Below are 16363 nucleotides of genomic sequence, written 5' to 3' on the forward strand. Positions count from 1 at the left end.
ATGCTCCAAGGAGAGACCCAGGAGGTGAAGCCGTGGGAGCTCCTTGCCCTGCAGACAGGCTGCTCCGAGGGGGAGGAGGCTCCCCAGGGTCCTGCCTGGCTTGGTGGGGAGCAGCTCCAGAGCAGCGCCCGGGGGACCCCGGGACACAAGGCCGCGGTGCCAACGCCTGAACCCCCCGGGAGGGCTCCTTTCCCCGGACCCTGGGTATCCCCAGGTGCTGCAAGCAGGGCCGGCCCGGCCACCTTGGTGCCCTACGCAGCCCCCCTGCGGGGGGGAGGGGTCTGGTCCCAGGCCCCTGCAGGGGGGAGGGCTGCACCCAAGGCCTGTGGGGGGAAGGAGAACACTTGGGGGGGCAGGGGGGAAACTGCCCCCAGCACGAGCTGGCAGAGCGGAGCAACGACTGCAGGGAGCCCGACCCCTGCTGCAGTCCTCAGGGGAAGGGGTGGAGTGGGGCTGGGGCTGGGGCGGGGCGGGGCAGGGGTAGGAAGAGGCAGTGGGGCGGGGTGGGGGCGTGGCAGGGGTAGGAAGGGGCAGTGGGGCGCGGGCGGGGCAGGGGTAGGAAGGGGCAGTGGGGCGGGCGGGGCGGGGCAGGGGTAGGAAGGGGCAGTGGGGTGGGGCGGGGCGGGGCAGGGGTAGGAAGGGGCAGTGGGGGCAGGGTAGGAAGGGGCAGCGGGGGCGGGGCGGGGGTAGGAAGGGGCAGCGGGGGCGGGGGCGGAGCAGCAGGCGGCTGGGTGGGGCACAGGGAATCTGGCGCCCCACGTTGCCGGGTGCCCCACCCAGCCGCGTACGTTGCGTCTGGGTGGGGCGGCCCCGGCTGCAGGCTGCAGGGTGCAGAGCAAGGAAACACCCCATTGCTTCCTGCGTCGGGGTTACAGTCGCCGCTGCCAGCCTGGGTCGTACCCGCCGCCCGGGTCTCTCGCCGGCCTGGCGCCAGGAGGAGGGGGGGCATCTTGGTCGCCGCGGCCCCACGCCTCATAGGCCATCGTGAGAGCCTTAGCTAGGACTTTGGCCGTGTTGAGAAGCTCCTGCTCTTTGGAACGGGTTATTTCCTTCCTCAGCTCGGCGATCTCCTCCCCCAGCATTTGGGCCATTTCCTTAAAGCCCTGCTGCAGCATGGCCTCCTGCTCCCCCAGCTTGCTCTGCAGCGCCCGCTCCGCCTCCTGCTTGGCATTAGCCGCCTCCTCTGCCACCTTGGCCTCCAGCTGCTTCACGTTCTCCTGGTGGCTGCGCTCCTGGTCCTTCATCAGCTGCTCCGTCTGCAGCCGCTTCTCCTCCGCCGCCTTCCGCTGCTGCTCCAGCAGCTCCGCCTTCTGCCTCTGGGCTTTTGGAAAAGCAGGTGACAATTAACACCCAAGCCAGGCTCCAGCTTCCCCGGAGCCTTGCGGGCTAAGTATCGGAGAGAAGCATCGTGGGGCACCGCTACCCGACCCACAGCAAGGCCGTCCTGCCAGCTGCGTGCCCACTCGCACGGCTATTGCACACGGAGGAGACGCCACAATGGGGAACCCGTGGGTACATCCCCACAGCGCTGGGGAGGCGATGGAGCTCCGGGGATGATGGAGAGGGCTCTGGCCCCGGGTAACTTTCAAAAGCCCTTCGTATTTGCCTTAATCTGCTCCCCTGGAAACCCCTTTTCCTTCCCCGGGAGCAGAGGTTGGCCAGCGCTGAGCCGTTTGGAGCCTCCTGCCTTAAATACGTACAAAGGAGACAGCGGAGCAGGCCTAGTGACATCCAACGGGCAAGATTCTGGTCTCAGGTATCCCGGCGTAGATGAGAAATGACCCTGTTGGCTTCAGATGGAGTCACTCTGGAGTCACACCAGTGTACCTGAGACGGGAAGCTGAGCATTCCCATTTGGGAGGTTTTCGGACATTTCACGCCAAGTGTGTGTGCAGCCAGCCCCAAAGACGCTAGGGTGGCAAGTCCTGAAAGGGGGAAGGTGAGGCAGGAAAGAGTTGGGTGGGGTCTGGTGGACTCTGTTGGAATTGGAAGCTCTCGCCGTCAGAGCAGGGGGGTCTCTGCACTTGCTAGAAGGCTGTAGCAAAGCCTGGAGCAGATGGCTTAAATCATGGGGGGTGAATGATGCCTCACTGCCTTAGGGAGCAGCCTGGTTTGTCTCTCTCTGGTTTGTGCTCCATCTTGTGTGCTCTGAAATCTTCAGAAATAAAGTCGTGCTACAGTGCAACCTTCCAGCAAATGGTTTCGTATCTAAGTTCTCCGCATGCGTGTGGTGAGCACAGCAGATCAGGGGGAAGGGCGGAGGGAAAAGAATGTTTTCTTGCATTAATATTTCTTGTACAATATTATCAAATATCTTACTTGACTTTATGACTTACTGGCCAGGTCCTTTTCTGCTTCAGTCATCTTTTTGTCGACGCTGAGGACTGATTCTGCTTCGCTCCTCTTGCTGGCCAGGAACTGTTCCAGGACCTCCTCCGCCTGGGAAGAAGAGACCGCAGAGCAGGCAGCTCGGAATGGTCTGGGAGCGCCCAGGCGCCGATACCAACCCTGTCCCCCCGGGAAAACACGGCCGATGGGGACACTGAGGACTCGGAAACTCCGCGCTGCCTCCAGAGACTCACCTTGACTCCTTTGCTGGGGGTCTTGCGGAAATCTTCCACCACCTGGTTCCGGTCTCTCAGGTAGAGCTCATACCCACCAGGCTGGGAGTAAACCCCGTCGCCGAGCTGCTTCCGCATGGCGGCTGAGAGCGTCTCCAGCAGGGCGCGGCAGGAGTCCTTGGACGCAGCTTCGTTCTGGCCCAACAACCGCCCGTAACTTTCCTTCATCGCCTCCTAATCAACAAAAGAGAACGAGCCAAAAGGCGGCGCTGCCCTCAGTCCGCGGGGCAGACGCTCCCCTACGATCGCGTCTGCTCTCTGAGCTCAGCTCCCTGGGCTGGAAATGCCCCTCTCCCCAGCTCTCCCCAGCTCTGCGCGGCTCTCCCCAGCTCTCCCCGGCTCTCCCCAGCTCTCCCCAGCTCTGCGCAGCTCTCCCCAGCTCTCCCCAGCTCTGCGCGGCTCTCCCCAGCTCTCCCCAGCTCTCCCCGGCTCTCCCCAGCTCTCCCCAGCTCTGCGCAGCTCTCCCCAGCTCTCCCCGGCTCTGCGCAGCTCTCCCCAGCTCTCCCCAGCTCTGCGCGTCTCTCCCCAGCTCTCCCCAGCTCTCCCCTGTCTCTGCGCGTCTCTCCCCAGCTCTCCCCAGCTCTCCCCGGCTCTCCCCAGCTCTCCCCAGCTCTGCGCGGCTCTCCCCAGCTCTCCCCAGCTCTCCCCGGCTCTGCACGTCTCTCCCCAGCTCTCCCCGGCTCTCCCCAGCTCTCCCAGCTCTGCGCGGCTCTCCCCAGCTCTCCCCAGCTCTCCCGGCTCTCCCCGGCTCTGCGCGTCTCTCCCCAGCTCTCCCCAGCTCTGCGCGGCTCTCCCCAGCTCTCCCGGCTCTCCCCGGCTCTGCACGTCTCTCCCCAGCTCTCCCCGGCTCTCCCCAGCTCTCCCAGCTCTGCGCGGCTCTGCGCGGCTCTCCCCAGCTCTCCCCAGCTCTCCCGGCTCTCCCCGGCTCTGCGCGTCTCTCCCCAGCTCTCCCCAGCTCTGCGCGGCTCGCAGGCCCGGCTGCCCTTGCTGGGTTTGGCTACGTCTCCCCCAGGATGGAAAATAGCGTCAGGCACCAGCCAGCCCACCGACCCGGGGAACACGCTGGGTGCTGGCGGGGCAGGGAGAGCGGCAGTGGCCGTCACACGCTGTTTCTCGCCCGCTTGGCCGTGGGACCATGAGCTGCTGGAAAGGTTTTTACAAACCGAAGTCAAGAAAATGTCTCTCGCCTGCAAAGATCAACTCTCCCCTGTCCAGCTCTCGAAAGAGGCGGGAACAGAGCAGGTGGGCTCAGCCCTGCTGGCGTCCAGACGTTGGTTCACTCTCACTTTCATGGTACCTCTAAAGGAGCCGGGCCAGGTTTTGAGAAGGGGTTGCCTGTCTGGCGGGGGCCAGGTCGTTGTCACCGGCTCGCCCTCCCCTCTCTCAGCTGCTCCGCTCAGTGAAATCATAACCACGTTTGCCAGGTAAAATATCACATTCGAGTTGGCTGAAGTCCCACCTCTCGGAGCGCAGGCTCAGACACCCCCAGCCCTGGGTCCTGCTTTCCTAGGAATTCCCACCCCGGATCAGAGCCAAATCCATCGAGTCCCATTGCCTGGATTAGCTCCATGACCATCCTTTGCCTCTCCCCCCGGCCGACTTCGCCTTTCACCCAGAAGCCTTTTGGAAGCCGAAATGAGTGAGGTCCCCACATTCTCTACGTCTACACTGACAGCAGGGGTGTAAGTCTGGGCCAGGCCTCAGGATCCGGGTTTCGCCCTCAGAATCCCAGGGCCGCGCTAACGGGCCGGGGCGTCTGTCGCCGGGCAGCCGCGCTGTGCGAACGGCCTGGCAGCAGAGCGTTCAGCCAGCGCGGGGCAGCTCCGCCGGCAGGGCCCCCGGCGTTCACGTACCATCAGCCGCTTCTGGTACGTGTAACCCTCGTCCTTGAAGGAGCGCTGCATGAAGAGCCGCAGGGCGTCCCCCTCGCACGTCCCGTGCGCCGCCGAGAGCTCGCCCAGCTCCGCCGGCAGCCGCAGCCCCCCCATCCCGGCCGCGTAGTGAGCCAGCGCCTCCCTGAGGGCCGCCTCGTTCTCGATGGCGGCCATGGCGGTCACCGCGTTGTCCAGGCAGGGCACCTGCCCGCTGCGGATGGTGCCCACGTAGCTCTGCACTAAGGCGCCGAACACTGCGGGGAGGAAGGGAGGAGAGAGTCCAGTGCAGCCTGGCGTCCGGACTGCTCAGCCGCGTGCCCCCGGGACCAGGGCCGTGGGGGGGGCAGGTGGGGCAATTTGCCCCTGGCCCCAGGCCCCACAGGGCCCCCCACGAGAATACACTATTCTAGAGTATTTCAACTTTCGTTTATGGAAGGGGCCCCCAAACTGCTGTGCCCCAGGCCCCCTGAACCCTCTGGGCGGCCCTGCCCGGGACATGGGGTCTGCCAGCCCAGTACTGTGCTGCTCTTAGAACTCAGGAGATCTGGCTCTCAGCGTCTGGGAGCACAAAGGGACCTTCCACGCGGTCATAAATCAGCTTGTGCCGAGAAGATGAGCTGGGGTGACAGTCAGTCACCAAAACACCCCAACCCCAACGAGCCCCGAAACCGCCAGAGCCCAGCAGAGATTGTACCAAAGAACCAGAGACTCCAGGAAGCCCCCAAGGCTGGGCCCAGCTCCTCAGACACGTCGGCTCCTAACTCCCATTGGTTTCCGTGGGAGTTAGGTACCTGGGCACTTCTGAGGATCTGGGCCGTGGCTACTGCTATTGACTTTACATGAAATGCGCCAGATCCTGAGAGTGCTGAGGGGCAGCTTACAACTGATAGATAGATAGAGGGGGGTGGGGGGTGGGGATAGATAGATAGATAGATAGATAGATAGATAGATAGATAGATAGATAGAGGGGGAGGATGGGGACAGATAGATAGAGGTAGATAGATAGATAGATAGATAGATAGATAGATAGATAGATAGATAGATAGATGGGAGGATGGGGACAGATAGATAGTGGGGGTGGCTGGGGATAGATAGATAGATAGAGAGATCGCGGGGGAGGAGGGGGACAGATAGATAGAGGGGGTGGCTGGGGATAGATAGATAGATAGAGGGTGCGTGTGGGGATAGATAGATAGATAGATAGAGGGGGTGGCTGGGGATAGATAGATAGATAGAGGGTGCGTGTGGGGATAGATAGATAGATAGATAGATAGATAGATAGATAGATAGATAGAGGGTGCGTGTGGGGATAGATAGATAGATAGATAGATAGACAGATAGATAGAGGGGGTGGATGGGGATAGATAGATAGATAGAGGGTGCGTGTGGGGATAGATAGATAGATAGATAGATAGATAGATAGATAGATAGATAGATAGATGGCAGGGGCGGCTCTAGCGTTTTGGCCGCCCCAAGCAGTCATGCGTGGGAGGCGCCCCGGAGCCGCGGGAGCAGCGGACGTCCCGCGGGCATGACTGCAGAGGGACCGCTGGTCCCGCGTGGCTCGCCTGGACCCCCCGCGGCTGCGGACGGTTCGCGGATCCGGCGGCTCCGCTTGAGCTGCCGCAGTCATGCCTGCGGGAAGTCCAGCCGAGCCGCGGGACGAGCGCCCCCTCCGCAGTCATGCCTGCGGCAGGTCCGGTCGTCCCGGGGCTCCAGTGGACCTCCCGCAGGCATGACTGCGGCAGGTCTGCCGGCCCAGCCTGCCGCCCCCCCTCGGCGGCAGGGGACGCCCCCTAGATTTGGCCGCCCTAGGCACCAGCTTGTTTTGCTGGTGCCTAGAGCCGCCCCTGATAGAGGGGGTGTGTGTGGATAGATAGATAGATAGATAGATAGATAGATAGATAGATAGATAGAGGGTGTGTGTGTGGATAGATAGATAGATAGATAGATAGAGGGGTGGAAGGGGATAGATAGATAGATAGATAGATAGATAGATAGATAGATAGATAGATAGATAGATAGATAGATAGATAGATAGATAGATAGATAGATGGCAGGCGGCTCTGCGGCATGACTGCAGCCGCGTGGCTCGCCTGGACCCCCCCGCGCCGGCGACGGGCGGCGATCGGCGGGGGGCGCGAGCTGCCAGTCATGCGCCTGGGAAGTCCAGAGCGAGCGCGGGACAGGCCCCTCCGCAGGCCCCCTCGGCAGGGACGCCTAGATTTTTGGCGCCCTAGTAGATAGATAGAGGGGGGTGTACGGGGATAGATAGATAGAGCGTGTGTGTGCGGATAGATAGATAGATAGAGGGGGTGGGTGGGGATAGATAGATAGATAGATAGATAGATAGATAGATAGATAGATAGATGATAGACCGCGAGGCGGCGTTGGGGCTGGTTACAGGAGCTCCTGCCGAGCGTGGGGGCAGCCGGGGAGAAAGCCCCCAGGGGCTGGTGTGAAACGCAGCAAGCGAGCGCTGGAGGCCGGGGCACGGCCTCTCGCTGGGCAGCAGCTGTTACAGGACGGGCCGAGGGCCGCGGTCCCTTCGCTGACGTACGTCGGCCGGTGACGGGCTGCCCTCCGGGGACGGTCTTGACCTGCGACTCCCGGAGGACGTACTCGCAGAAGCTGGCGGCCTGCGCGAGGAAGTGCGGGTGCAGGGCGCTGTCCGGCAGCGTGCAGAGCCGGCTCATTTCCTCCCCCGCCACGGGCGGCACGAAGACAAAGCACTTGCGGGAGGGGAAGTAGTTGCGAAGGCAGTCGCGGGGCAGGTTGTACTGGGTCACTTCCTTCGTGAAACCTGCAGACTCGGAACAGAGACCCGCTCAGCCCCACGGACCCGGCCGCTGGCCCCCACCCGGCCTTGCCACCCAGCTCCAGGGGCTTTCTGGGCCCTGAGACTGCTGCATTCGCATCTCACTTCAGTGCGGGGGGGCCTGGGGCTGCAGCCGGAGTGTGTGAAACGCTGAGCAGCCGTTTGCCTTTCTCCACCCAACGGGCTTTACACACCCCACCCCCGCCCCCGGGAAGGAGGAAGTGTCGTTAGGCAGCTTGTCCGGTCACACAAGACCTGACCCCAGGAACCCCGTTTCCCTCCCCCCAGAGCAGAGCCCAGAGCTCTGTGTGCAGAGGGGACCGACGCCACAAGCCAGCAAACGGGAACAACCAACCTCGACTGACTTCAGACCGTGGCTGTGTCCGCAACCCACATTAACACAACTCCTGGCTCTGTTCTCTCCCGCCAGCCTCGGGGAGGTGGATTATCTACATCGCTGAGACCCGCCCCATGGCCCCAGCCTGCTATAGCGTCGGAGTGAACAGGCCTGGTCGCTTAGCTCAAGCCGAACGGGCTCATCACTTTAGATTCAGGAGCCAAGAAGTTAATTTCCTGGATCTTCTCACCCACAGTCAACCTGCAGAACTCTCTGCTGGGGGATGTTATGGAGGCCAAAAGTATAAGTGGGTTCAAAAAAGGATTAGATAAGTTCACAGAGGCCAGGTCCATCAATGGCTGTTAGCCAGGATGGGCAGGGACACACCCCCTGCTCCGGGTGGCCCTAAACCTCTGACTGCCAGAAGCCGGGACAGGATGACAGAGGATGGCTCACTGGAGAGATGCCCTGTTCTGTTCCTTCCCTCTGAAGCACCTGGCACCGGCTGCTGTCAGAGACAGGACACGGGGCTGGAGGGACCATTGATCTGACCCAATCTGGCCGGTCTTACGATACAGATGCAAAAAACGCTGAAGAAAATCGGCCTTAAAAGAACAGAGGTTCCATGACGTCTCCCAGGGGCTTTGCTGCTGGTGCCGGGTCACCAGAAGGCCTGGCGATCCCCGGGGCTGGGCTGCGGAGAAAACTCTCCTGGAGCGAGCTGGCCAGAAGGAACACGCACGGCCAGGCCTAGTCGCCAAAGCCGAGGCCGTCGTTGCCTGAGTGGTGGCGACGCTGGGGGAAAACACGGACGTGTCTTTCTTACCCTTCCGCCTGGCGAGCGCGTTCTCCAGGTAGTCGTCCTCCGTCACCTCCCGCCCGTTGAGCTTCAGCTCCAGTGTGAAATCCCGAACCGCCCAGATGAACTTGGGGAAGAAGCGGGAGTATTGAGTGTCGTCCTCAAAGCCATCCTCGGCCTGGGCTTTCGTGCGGATGTGGGTGCTGATCTCGGACACAAAGCTACTCGTGGGGCTGAGGAATCTAGGCGGGGCCGTAGCAAAGGCATGGGGCAGAACAGCCCCCCGTGTCCAACGTGGAGCCCTCCCCCGCCCCCCATGGCCACCCCACGGCAAGGATACTGCAGCTGCTCCATGGCGTACTGGTCGATGGTCCCTTTGCTGTTGTAGACCAGGGTGCTGCTGAGCAGCACGGCCAGCGCGAAGATCCACGCGTCGTTCTTGGTGTCGCTCTGGGTAGGAAGGAGAAGGCTGGTGGCAGGACACAGGCTCCTGGGGTTGAGTTTTGGGACCCTAGCGGCCAGCGGGGCTGGAGAGACGAGCCCCCTCCCAGCGACGCCGTGACGAGGGCCAGCCAGGCCGGGAGCCGTGGGCCTTTGCCTGGTTTTGTAGCCCTGGTTCCGGGATTTCTGGGGGTGCTGCTGAACGCACGATCCCTGCGAGAGCTGCCACCCGGCTGCCGCCCGACCAGCCCAAACTCCACGTGGCCCCCCCAGAGCTGAGCCCCGAGTCCTGCGGCTCCACCGCTTCTGCTGTCAGTTACTGGGCCGGCCTCCCTCCCTCCTGCGCTGGGCTGACCTGTGCCGACACATTCAACCGGCAGCCGGCCAGGCCGTGCGAAAACCGGCCGGGGGAACCCTACCTCCCGCTCAGCGGCTGCTACCCCGGGTCGCTCTGCAGGAAGCTCCTGCAGACGGCGCTAACCTTCCCCGGGGCCCTCTGCTCCTGGCGCCCTGCGGAGCCTGGGAAACCCCCCGGACCTGTTTGCCGAAGACGCCCTGGAGCTCCCCCATCGCTGCAGCCAGGCGCCCAAGGCGTCGTTTCCTGGCCGTGCTCCCTCCTGGGCGTTAATGGGATTCCCTGTGCCACGGAGCCAGGCAGCCGTCTGGGGAGGGGGCAGGCTGGAGTCTCTGAGAACGGCGCCCGCCGTCTCCTGAGGCCGTGAGGGTCCAGGTAGTGGTGGGCAGGGGGTGCCAGGGCTGGCCCCGATGCCCCAGGCTGGTGCTAGGGGGCTGGGCTGCAGGGGGCAGGACGAGGGCTCAGTCAGGGGCTGCTACTCAAATTCCATTCGGGGCAATGATTTTGCCCTGTGACATTCCCTGCTGGGGGGCCGGGGGAGACGCCCCCCCCCTTGCTCAGGTCTGTGGCCTGGGGAGCGTTTTGCTCAGCCGGAGGGGGGCTGGGTCCCTGCACACAGAGGCCACCCCCTGCTCAGACCCTGCCAGTGACCTCGGCAGCTCCTGCCCCCCACCCCCCGCTCACCTTCTCCACGTCGCCCAGCCCCTCGGTGTCCAGCAGCACCAGGGTGTGGCCGGCCCGGCGGGGGTGGGGCAGGCACCACATCCAGATGCCCTTGGTGTGCGACTGGATGGTGGAGCCCAGCGAGAACCCTGGGGAGAGAGACGCGGTTGGGTCCCGGGAGGTCGTTGTCCCACTGCCCTTACGGTGGGGTGGGGCTCAGCTGGGGCATATATGGTACAGCTACTACATATGATAGAGAGAGAGAGGTGGGGTCTGGGGATAGACAGACAGACGGAGTCGGTGTTGGGGACGGACAGACAGACAGACAGCGGCTGTGGACAGGGTTAGCTCTGGGGATGGTCGCCCACCAGCCAGCGCACATTGGTCGCAGGTTGGACAGACCCCTGTCCCGGCCGTTCTCGGTTCCTGGCCCTGCCTCCGCGCCAGGGGCTGCACGTGACGAGCCCGCGAGGTCCCTTCCAGCCCCACGTTCCCCTGGCTCGATAACAGACTCACGCGAGCCGCTGGGAGCGGGGGGATTTCCCGGCCGGCCCGGGGGGGAGGTGAAGCAGAAGGTCTCACCCGTTCTCCTGCCGGCCAGCTGGTTCAGGAGGTAGGACTTGCCGGTGCGGTACAGCCCGGCCACGGCCACCACCACCACGGGCTGATCCACGCCGCGCAGGGCCTCCAGCGCCTCCTCCGTCACCTCCAGCTCCCCGTCGGCCGGGTTGGCGACGAGGCACACGGGCTGCTCCATCGCCCACCTGCGGAACAGCAGGCGCAGAGCTGGAGCCGGGGGGAGAGTGGGGGGAGGGCGGCTCCGGCGTTTCCCTCCACCCCAAACCCCTGTTCTCAGGCCGCTCCGCAGGGGCCGCAGCCCCCAGCGTGAGAGTCACTGTCAGACACACGACCGCTGCCTCGCCACCCTGCCAAGAGCGCCGCCGCCGAGGGGAACCCAGGCCCTGTGAGGGGAAGTGACTCGCTCAAGGTTGAGTATTTGAAGTCAGTGGCACAGCAGGGAGAGAACCCAGGAGTCCTGACTCCCCACCCAGATCCCACTCCTCTCACAAAGCAGGGAGAGAACCCAGGAGTCCTGGCTCCCAGACCCCCCTGCTCCAACCACCAGCCCCTGCTCCCCTCCCAGAGCTGGGGAGAGAACCCAGGAGTCCTGGCTCCCACGCTTCTGCTTTAACCACATCCGACCTTAGGAAATTTAGGTGGCAAGAGATAAAACTTTCCTCCCCCTTGTTCTTTATTGCATCCGACCCCCTCTCTCCCCCACCCGGGAAAATCTTTATTCCAGACACTTCTCTGCACTTCCCGCTTCCTTCCCTTCCCGGCCCACGGCCTCCGGCCCCGCTACACAAGTGTTCAGCGCCGTGAGCTACTGACCGGCCCGGCTGGGATACCGCAGCTCGCTCAGGCCAACCCTCGGCCTTCAGCAGCCGCTGGTCAAACGCTGGAGCGCGACTGGAGCGGCCCCGGAGCCAGCGAGTCCCCACCCGGCTCGCCTGAAGGGCTAACGGAGAGAACCGGCCCCGCCGTCCGCTTCCTCTCGTCTCTCTGCACCTGGGCGGCTGTCGGAGACTGAAAGTGAAATCGATTTCTGAGCGGGCCGGGGAGGGAGGGGAAGTAGCTTGTGTGGGACCCACTCCTGCGGGGGAGACGCTTTCGCGCTTACGCCGAGCTCCGCTTCGGGGTGGGACACAGGCCTGGCGGCAGGAGAGTTCGGGGGAAGGCAGCTTCCGTCGGCCCAGTTCTGGCTGCGTCCACACGCCGGCCTAGCTCCCGCCGATGTAAGTGCCCCGCTCCCCCGAACGGAGAACGCCGCCTCCGCGAGCAGTGCAGGGCTGATGTCGGTGCAGTTACCCCGGTGTGGACACGGCGGGTTACCTCGGCTGTGGGCTCTCACTCCCGTCCAGTTCACGGCTCCCTGCTTCCCTGCCCGGAGCCATGAACCGCTGTCACCCCAGAGCGAGTGGGCGGCTCCAGCACCAGCCAGCTGCCCCCTCCCTGGGGTCCTGGCTCCCCCCTGCCAGCCGGGATGATGCCTGGGCTCTGGGGTCCCACTGGGAGGGAGTGGGGAGCCGGGGGGAGCTGCACAGAGCGGAGCGGGTCTGTAAGTCGACCCAGCGTACATGGACGCATGGTTGTAGGTTAGAGGAGCCCTTAGTACATTTCCCAGCCCTCCAGGAGAGCTCGGGGTGGCTCGAAAGCTCGTCTCTCTCCCGCCAGCAGCTGGGCCAGTGACAGCGATTCCCTCCCCCACCTTGTCTCTAACGTCCGGCGACTGACACGGCTACCGCTGCACTGCAGAGTTGTCTCATGGAAAGTGAAAACAGGAGGGAAAAGATGGATTTCACTGGGGCTTGGGAACAACACACAGAGCAAATTCCAACCCCGCCGCGCCCTCTCCTCTGGGAATTGTAATAATTCGCTATCAATAGCACGGGCCAGTCCACCAGAAATGAACTCTGCTCAGGTTACATTTCACGCCACGCAGGCAGAGACAGTAGATAACATCACCAAATCCTCTTGCTGGAAGGCTGCAGCCTAACACGACTTCATTGCTTAGAATCCAGGACGATCACACACAAGAACCAAAACCAGAGAGAGACAAAGCAGGCTGCTCCCAAAGGGCAGGAGGCCCAGCTCACCCCACCTTGCTCCGGGCTGGCTCTCCACAGACTAATTCGGACGCACACTTCCTTACAGAGTCCCCGACCGGCCAGCAGGCTCAGGAAAAACCCTGGGTAAATGCAAGCAAAAGCTTGCCTTTTTTTAACACAGTTTGCGATACCCGGCCGGTCTAGCCGTTCAGGGCAGAGCCCTCGCTTTTGTGTTCTTCCCACTGTACGTCTCCAAAGCCGAGGGACTGGTGTGACGTTACTGACATAACCTGGGACCACATAGATCATTGTTGCAACCACTGTTATATATTTGCAGCAAATATTATACGAAGGTTGTTGTGTGAGGGGTCTCTGGCAAGGTTCTGATTTGCTGTTTATGATGATGCCGGCTGTAGGGGTGTATCATTCTTGTAGCTGAAGTTATGAATATTGGCTCTGTCCTGGTATCTCAATGTGTTTTGATTCTAAGTAGCCTCAGTGAAGCATTTGTTCAGCTTTTTGAGAAGGGGCAATTCTCAGTAAGTGCCCAAGCAGGAAACACTTACCGGACAATGGACCTTGGGAGACTCCAGTCCTCCTGGGAACATTCCAGGCAGCATGTGAGCAATGGCTGCCGCCTGGAAAGAACTGAGTCCTGCGTCGACATGTGACTTGCCCATGTGACTCCAGACTCCATGTTGCTGTAATTTTCCACAATAAGAACAAAGAGGTGTCGTTACACCTGAAGAGACCATAAAAAGCTGCTGCATCTCCTCCACCCTGCTTCTTACCTCTGGAGGGACTTTGCTACAAACTGAAGCTCTGAACAAAGGACTGAATGACCCATCCCAGCGGGGGATGTTCCAGAGACTTGATTTGAACCTGCAGTTTACTCCATCCCTGCTACAAGCCTGAACCAAGAACTTTGCTATCACTGCATGTAATTGATTCCATTTGACTAATTCTAGCTCTCAGCTCTATTTCTTTTTATGAATAAACCTTTAGGTTTTAGATTCTAAAGGATCGGCACCAGCGTGATTTGTGGGTAAGATCTGATGTGTATATTGACCTGGGTCTGGGGCTTGGTCCTTTGGGATCGGGAGAACCTCTTTTCTTTTACTGAGGTGTTGGTTTTCATAATCATTCGTCCCCATAACGAGCGGCGCTGGTGGTGATACTGGGAGACTGGAGTGTCTGAGGGAATTGCTTGTGTGACTTGTGCTTAGCCAGTGGGGTGAGACCAAAGTCCTCTCTGGCCGGCGGGTTTGGTGCCTTATAAAGGACCCCCAGCCTGGGGCTGTGACTGCCCTGCTCTGAGCAATTTGTCCTGAACTGACACTCTCAGGTTACGTCTACACTACCCGCCCGGGTCGGCGGGTAGCGATCGACTTCTCGGAGTTCAATATATCGCGTCTCATGTAGACGCGATCGTTCGAACTCCGAACGCGCTCCCGTCGACTCCGGAACTCCACCCCTGCGAACGGCGGTGGCAGAGTCGACGGGGGAGCCGCGGACTTCGATCCCGCAGCGTGAGGACGGGTGAGTAGTTCGAACTAAGGTAGTTCGAGTTCAGCTATGCTATTCGCGTACCTTAGTTCGACCCCCCCCCCCCAGTGTAGACCAGGCCTCAGAAGTGTCCCAGCAAAGCCAGAATCGTTACAAGCGGCTCAGCCCCACTGTCCTCGGGCGCGACGCCCCTAAAGGCCACAGGTTTGTGCCTGGGTCAGTGACCCTAAGTGCTGGGACGCGAGAGCCTGAGCCTCAGGCCCCTGATGACTTGTACTAAAGGCCGCGGGTGCGGGCGTAATTGCGGATTCCCAGAGGTATCTAACTGCGTCAGCTCCCTCCGAGCCGGCGTGGGTCTGCCCCCCCCAGCCGCCGGCCCCGTGGAGACGGCCCCTGGGTGCGGCTGGCGTGTGCTGTCCAGGGAGCTAACGCAGCGCGGTACGAACTGCCCGGCACGGCCAGCGAGATCAATGGGCGTTTGGCCCCAACTGCCTCAGGCCGGGCGGAGCATCCCACTGGGCGCCTAAATCCCCTTGGCAACCTGCCCCCTCGGCCTGGTTTGGGGGGGGGGCTGAGCCCCCACAACACCTGTCGAGTCTGAAAATCAGCCCGTGTCTCAAGGGGAGAAGGGGGCAGAGACGCCCCCGGCCGCCCCGCAGGCCAGCGGCTGGAGTGAACCGACAACTTGCGAACACCACAACGGATGCTGTTATTTCATTGTGCCGGTAGATGGTGGCCTTACTCACGTGCACACACACAGAGCAGGGCTCAGCAGGGACACACACACACACACACAGAGCAGGGCTTAGCAGGGACACACACACACACACACACACACAGAGCAGGGCTCAGCCCCCCCAGCAGGGGGCGGCAGGGACACACACACACACACACACACACACACAGAGCAGGGCTCAGCCCCCCCAGCCGGGGGCTGCAGGGTCACACACACACACGCACACACACACACAGAGCAGGGCTCAGCCCCCCCAGCAGGGGGCGGCAGGGACACACACACACGCACGCACACACACACACAGAGCAGGGCTCAGCCCCCCCAGCAGGGGGCGGCAGGGACACACACACACACACACACACACACACACACAGGAGGTGGGCGGAGCTTTCAGCTACAAGCAGATTTTGCGGCAGGCCCGGCAGTGCCCGCGCCCGGCTCTGCAGCACAGAGGCCCTGGTGCACATTCGGGGAGCTCTGGCCAAAGCAGTTCCAGTTAAATGCCCAGACTCCGCCCCGCCCCCGCTCCGGAGTGGGCGTCCTGCCGTCTGACACCCCGCAGAGGCCCTGCCTGTCTCCCCGACACACGGGCTGTTCGAACTCGGGGGGGGAAATGGCGTCTGAGGAAGGGCTCAGAGCTCGCTCAGAAGGAGGGGCCCCAGGTGACTGGATCCCGGGGTGTCAGGCCGGTCACGGGGAGAATCTCCCGGGCACCCGAGGGCTCCGTGAGCGGGTGGAGAAGGCAGAACGAGAACTGCCAGCTGGCAGCGACAGCCAGACACGTTCCAGCTGGAAACAAGGCCAATCTAGTTAACCGGGCGGGTGATTAGCCGCGGGAACACGCTCCCAAGGGAGGTGCTGGATCTTTGCAGGACCCCACAGCCAGACCGGCTGCTGTTCAGAAAGCTGCTGCCGCCCCTCGGGGCCCGGGGGGGTTGCCGATACTTGGGCTTTGCAGGGTGTTTCCAGGAGAAGGAGAAATCGAAGCCACGAGTCAGGTCTGTTCTTGGGTGCGATCCTGTGTCTGTACAACGAACGCCCACCTAGGCCTGCTGCCCGGGCCGCAGTGGAGACAGACAATAGTGGGCAGTTTCCTTGCTCAGACATCCCTCGCGTGCCTCTCCAGCCGGCTCTGTGCCCAAGAAGCCGTCCCTTTGCTTCCCGCTCGGGGTCACGCTGCTCCCCATTGCTTTTCTCCCTTTCTCCTGGATCTTCTGCACTAAACACCCACAGGAACATCAGCCCAAACCTCAGCCGCTGCCTGTGCAACCAGGGGAACTACCTGCCTTTAATTTTAGCTCTAGCCTCTGCCTGTGGCCCAGTGCCTTGGACAGTGGCTTCTGTAATTTCTGGCAATCTCACTTCATGAAGGGGCTTAATTGCTCCTTCCATTTAGCCTCTGATTGTAGGATCTTCTCCATGTCGATATCTGTCAGTGTGCGAGGGGGAGCTAATGCTGCAAAGCCTCATGGGACAGCTGCGTGGTTCCACAGAGGAGAGAAATAGCCCCTCCGGCTCTGTGTTTTCTCAGATTTGCAGGTGGAGGGAGATTGACCGCGATCGACTCAGGAGCTGTCGCTAATACAGACACTGGGACAGGCTGC

General features: G+C 62.0%; 1 protein-coding gene across 1 annotated transcript; it reads right to left on the reverse strand.

Annotated features, from left to right (window-relative positions):
- Positions 1 to 714: 714 nt before the first annotated feature.
- LOC120390176 (guanylate-binding protein 1-like) lies at positions 715 to 11480 on the reverse strand. The gene is made up of 10 exons (XM_039512565.1): positions 11301 to 11480; positions 10491 to 10672; positions 9930 to 10057; positions 8790 to 8899; positions 8477 to 8670; positions 7056 to 7298; positions 4475 to 4749; positions 2583 to 2795; positions 2337 to 2439; positions 715 to 1321 (listed from the first exon to the last, which is right to left on the reverse strand). The coding sequence occupies exons 2-10, from the start codon at positions 10663 to 10665 to the stop codon at positions 870 to 872; spliced, it is 1893 nt and encodes a 630-aa protein (XP_039368499.1). The 5' UTR covers positions 10666 to 10672; positions 11301 to 11480; the 3' UTR covers positions 715 to 869.
- Between the last annotated feature and the right edge of the window lie 4883 nt (positions 11481 to 16363).

This window comes from Mauremys reevesii, linkage group 24 (genome assembly GCF_016161935.1).
Source record: "Mauremys reevesii isolate NIE-2019 linkage group 24, ASM1616193v1, whole genome shotgun sequence".
NCBI lineage: Eukaryota > Metazoa > Chordata > Testudines > Geoemydidae > Mauremys > Mauremys reevesii.

Coding starts and splice junctions, on each gene's coding strand:
- LOC120390176 (XM_039512565.1), bottom strand. CDS start 10,665: ATGGAGCAGCCCGTGTGCCTCGTCGCCAACCCGGCCGACGGGGAGCTG. Junction 10,058..10,490: donor GCTGGCCGGCAGGAGAACGG/GTGAGACCTTCT, acceptor CTCTCTCCCCAG/GGTTCTCGCTGGGCTCCACC. Junction 7,299..8,476: donor CGCGCTCGCCAGGCGGAAGG/GTAAGAAAGACA, acceptor CCGAGTCTGCAG/GTTTCACGAAGGAAGTGACC.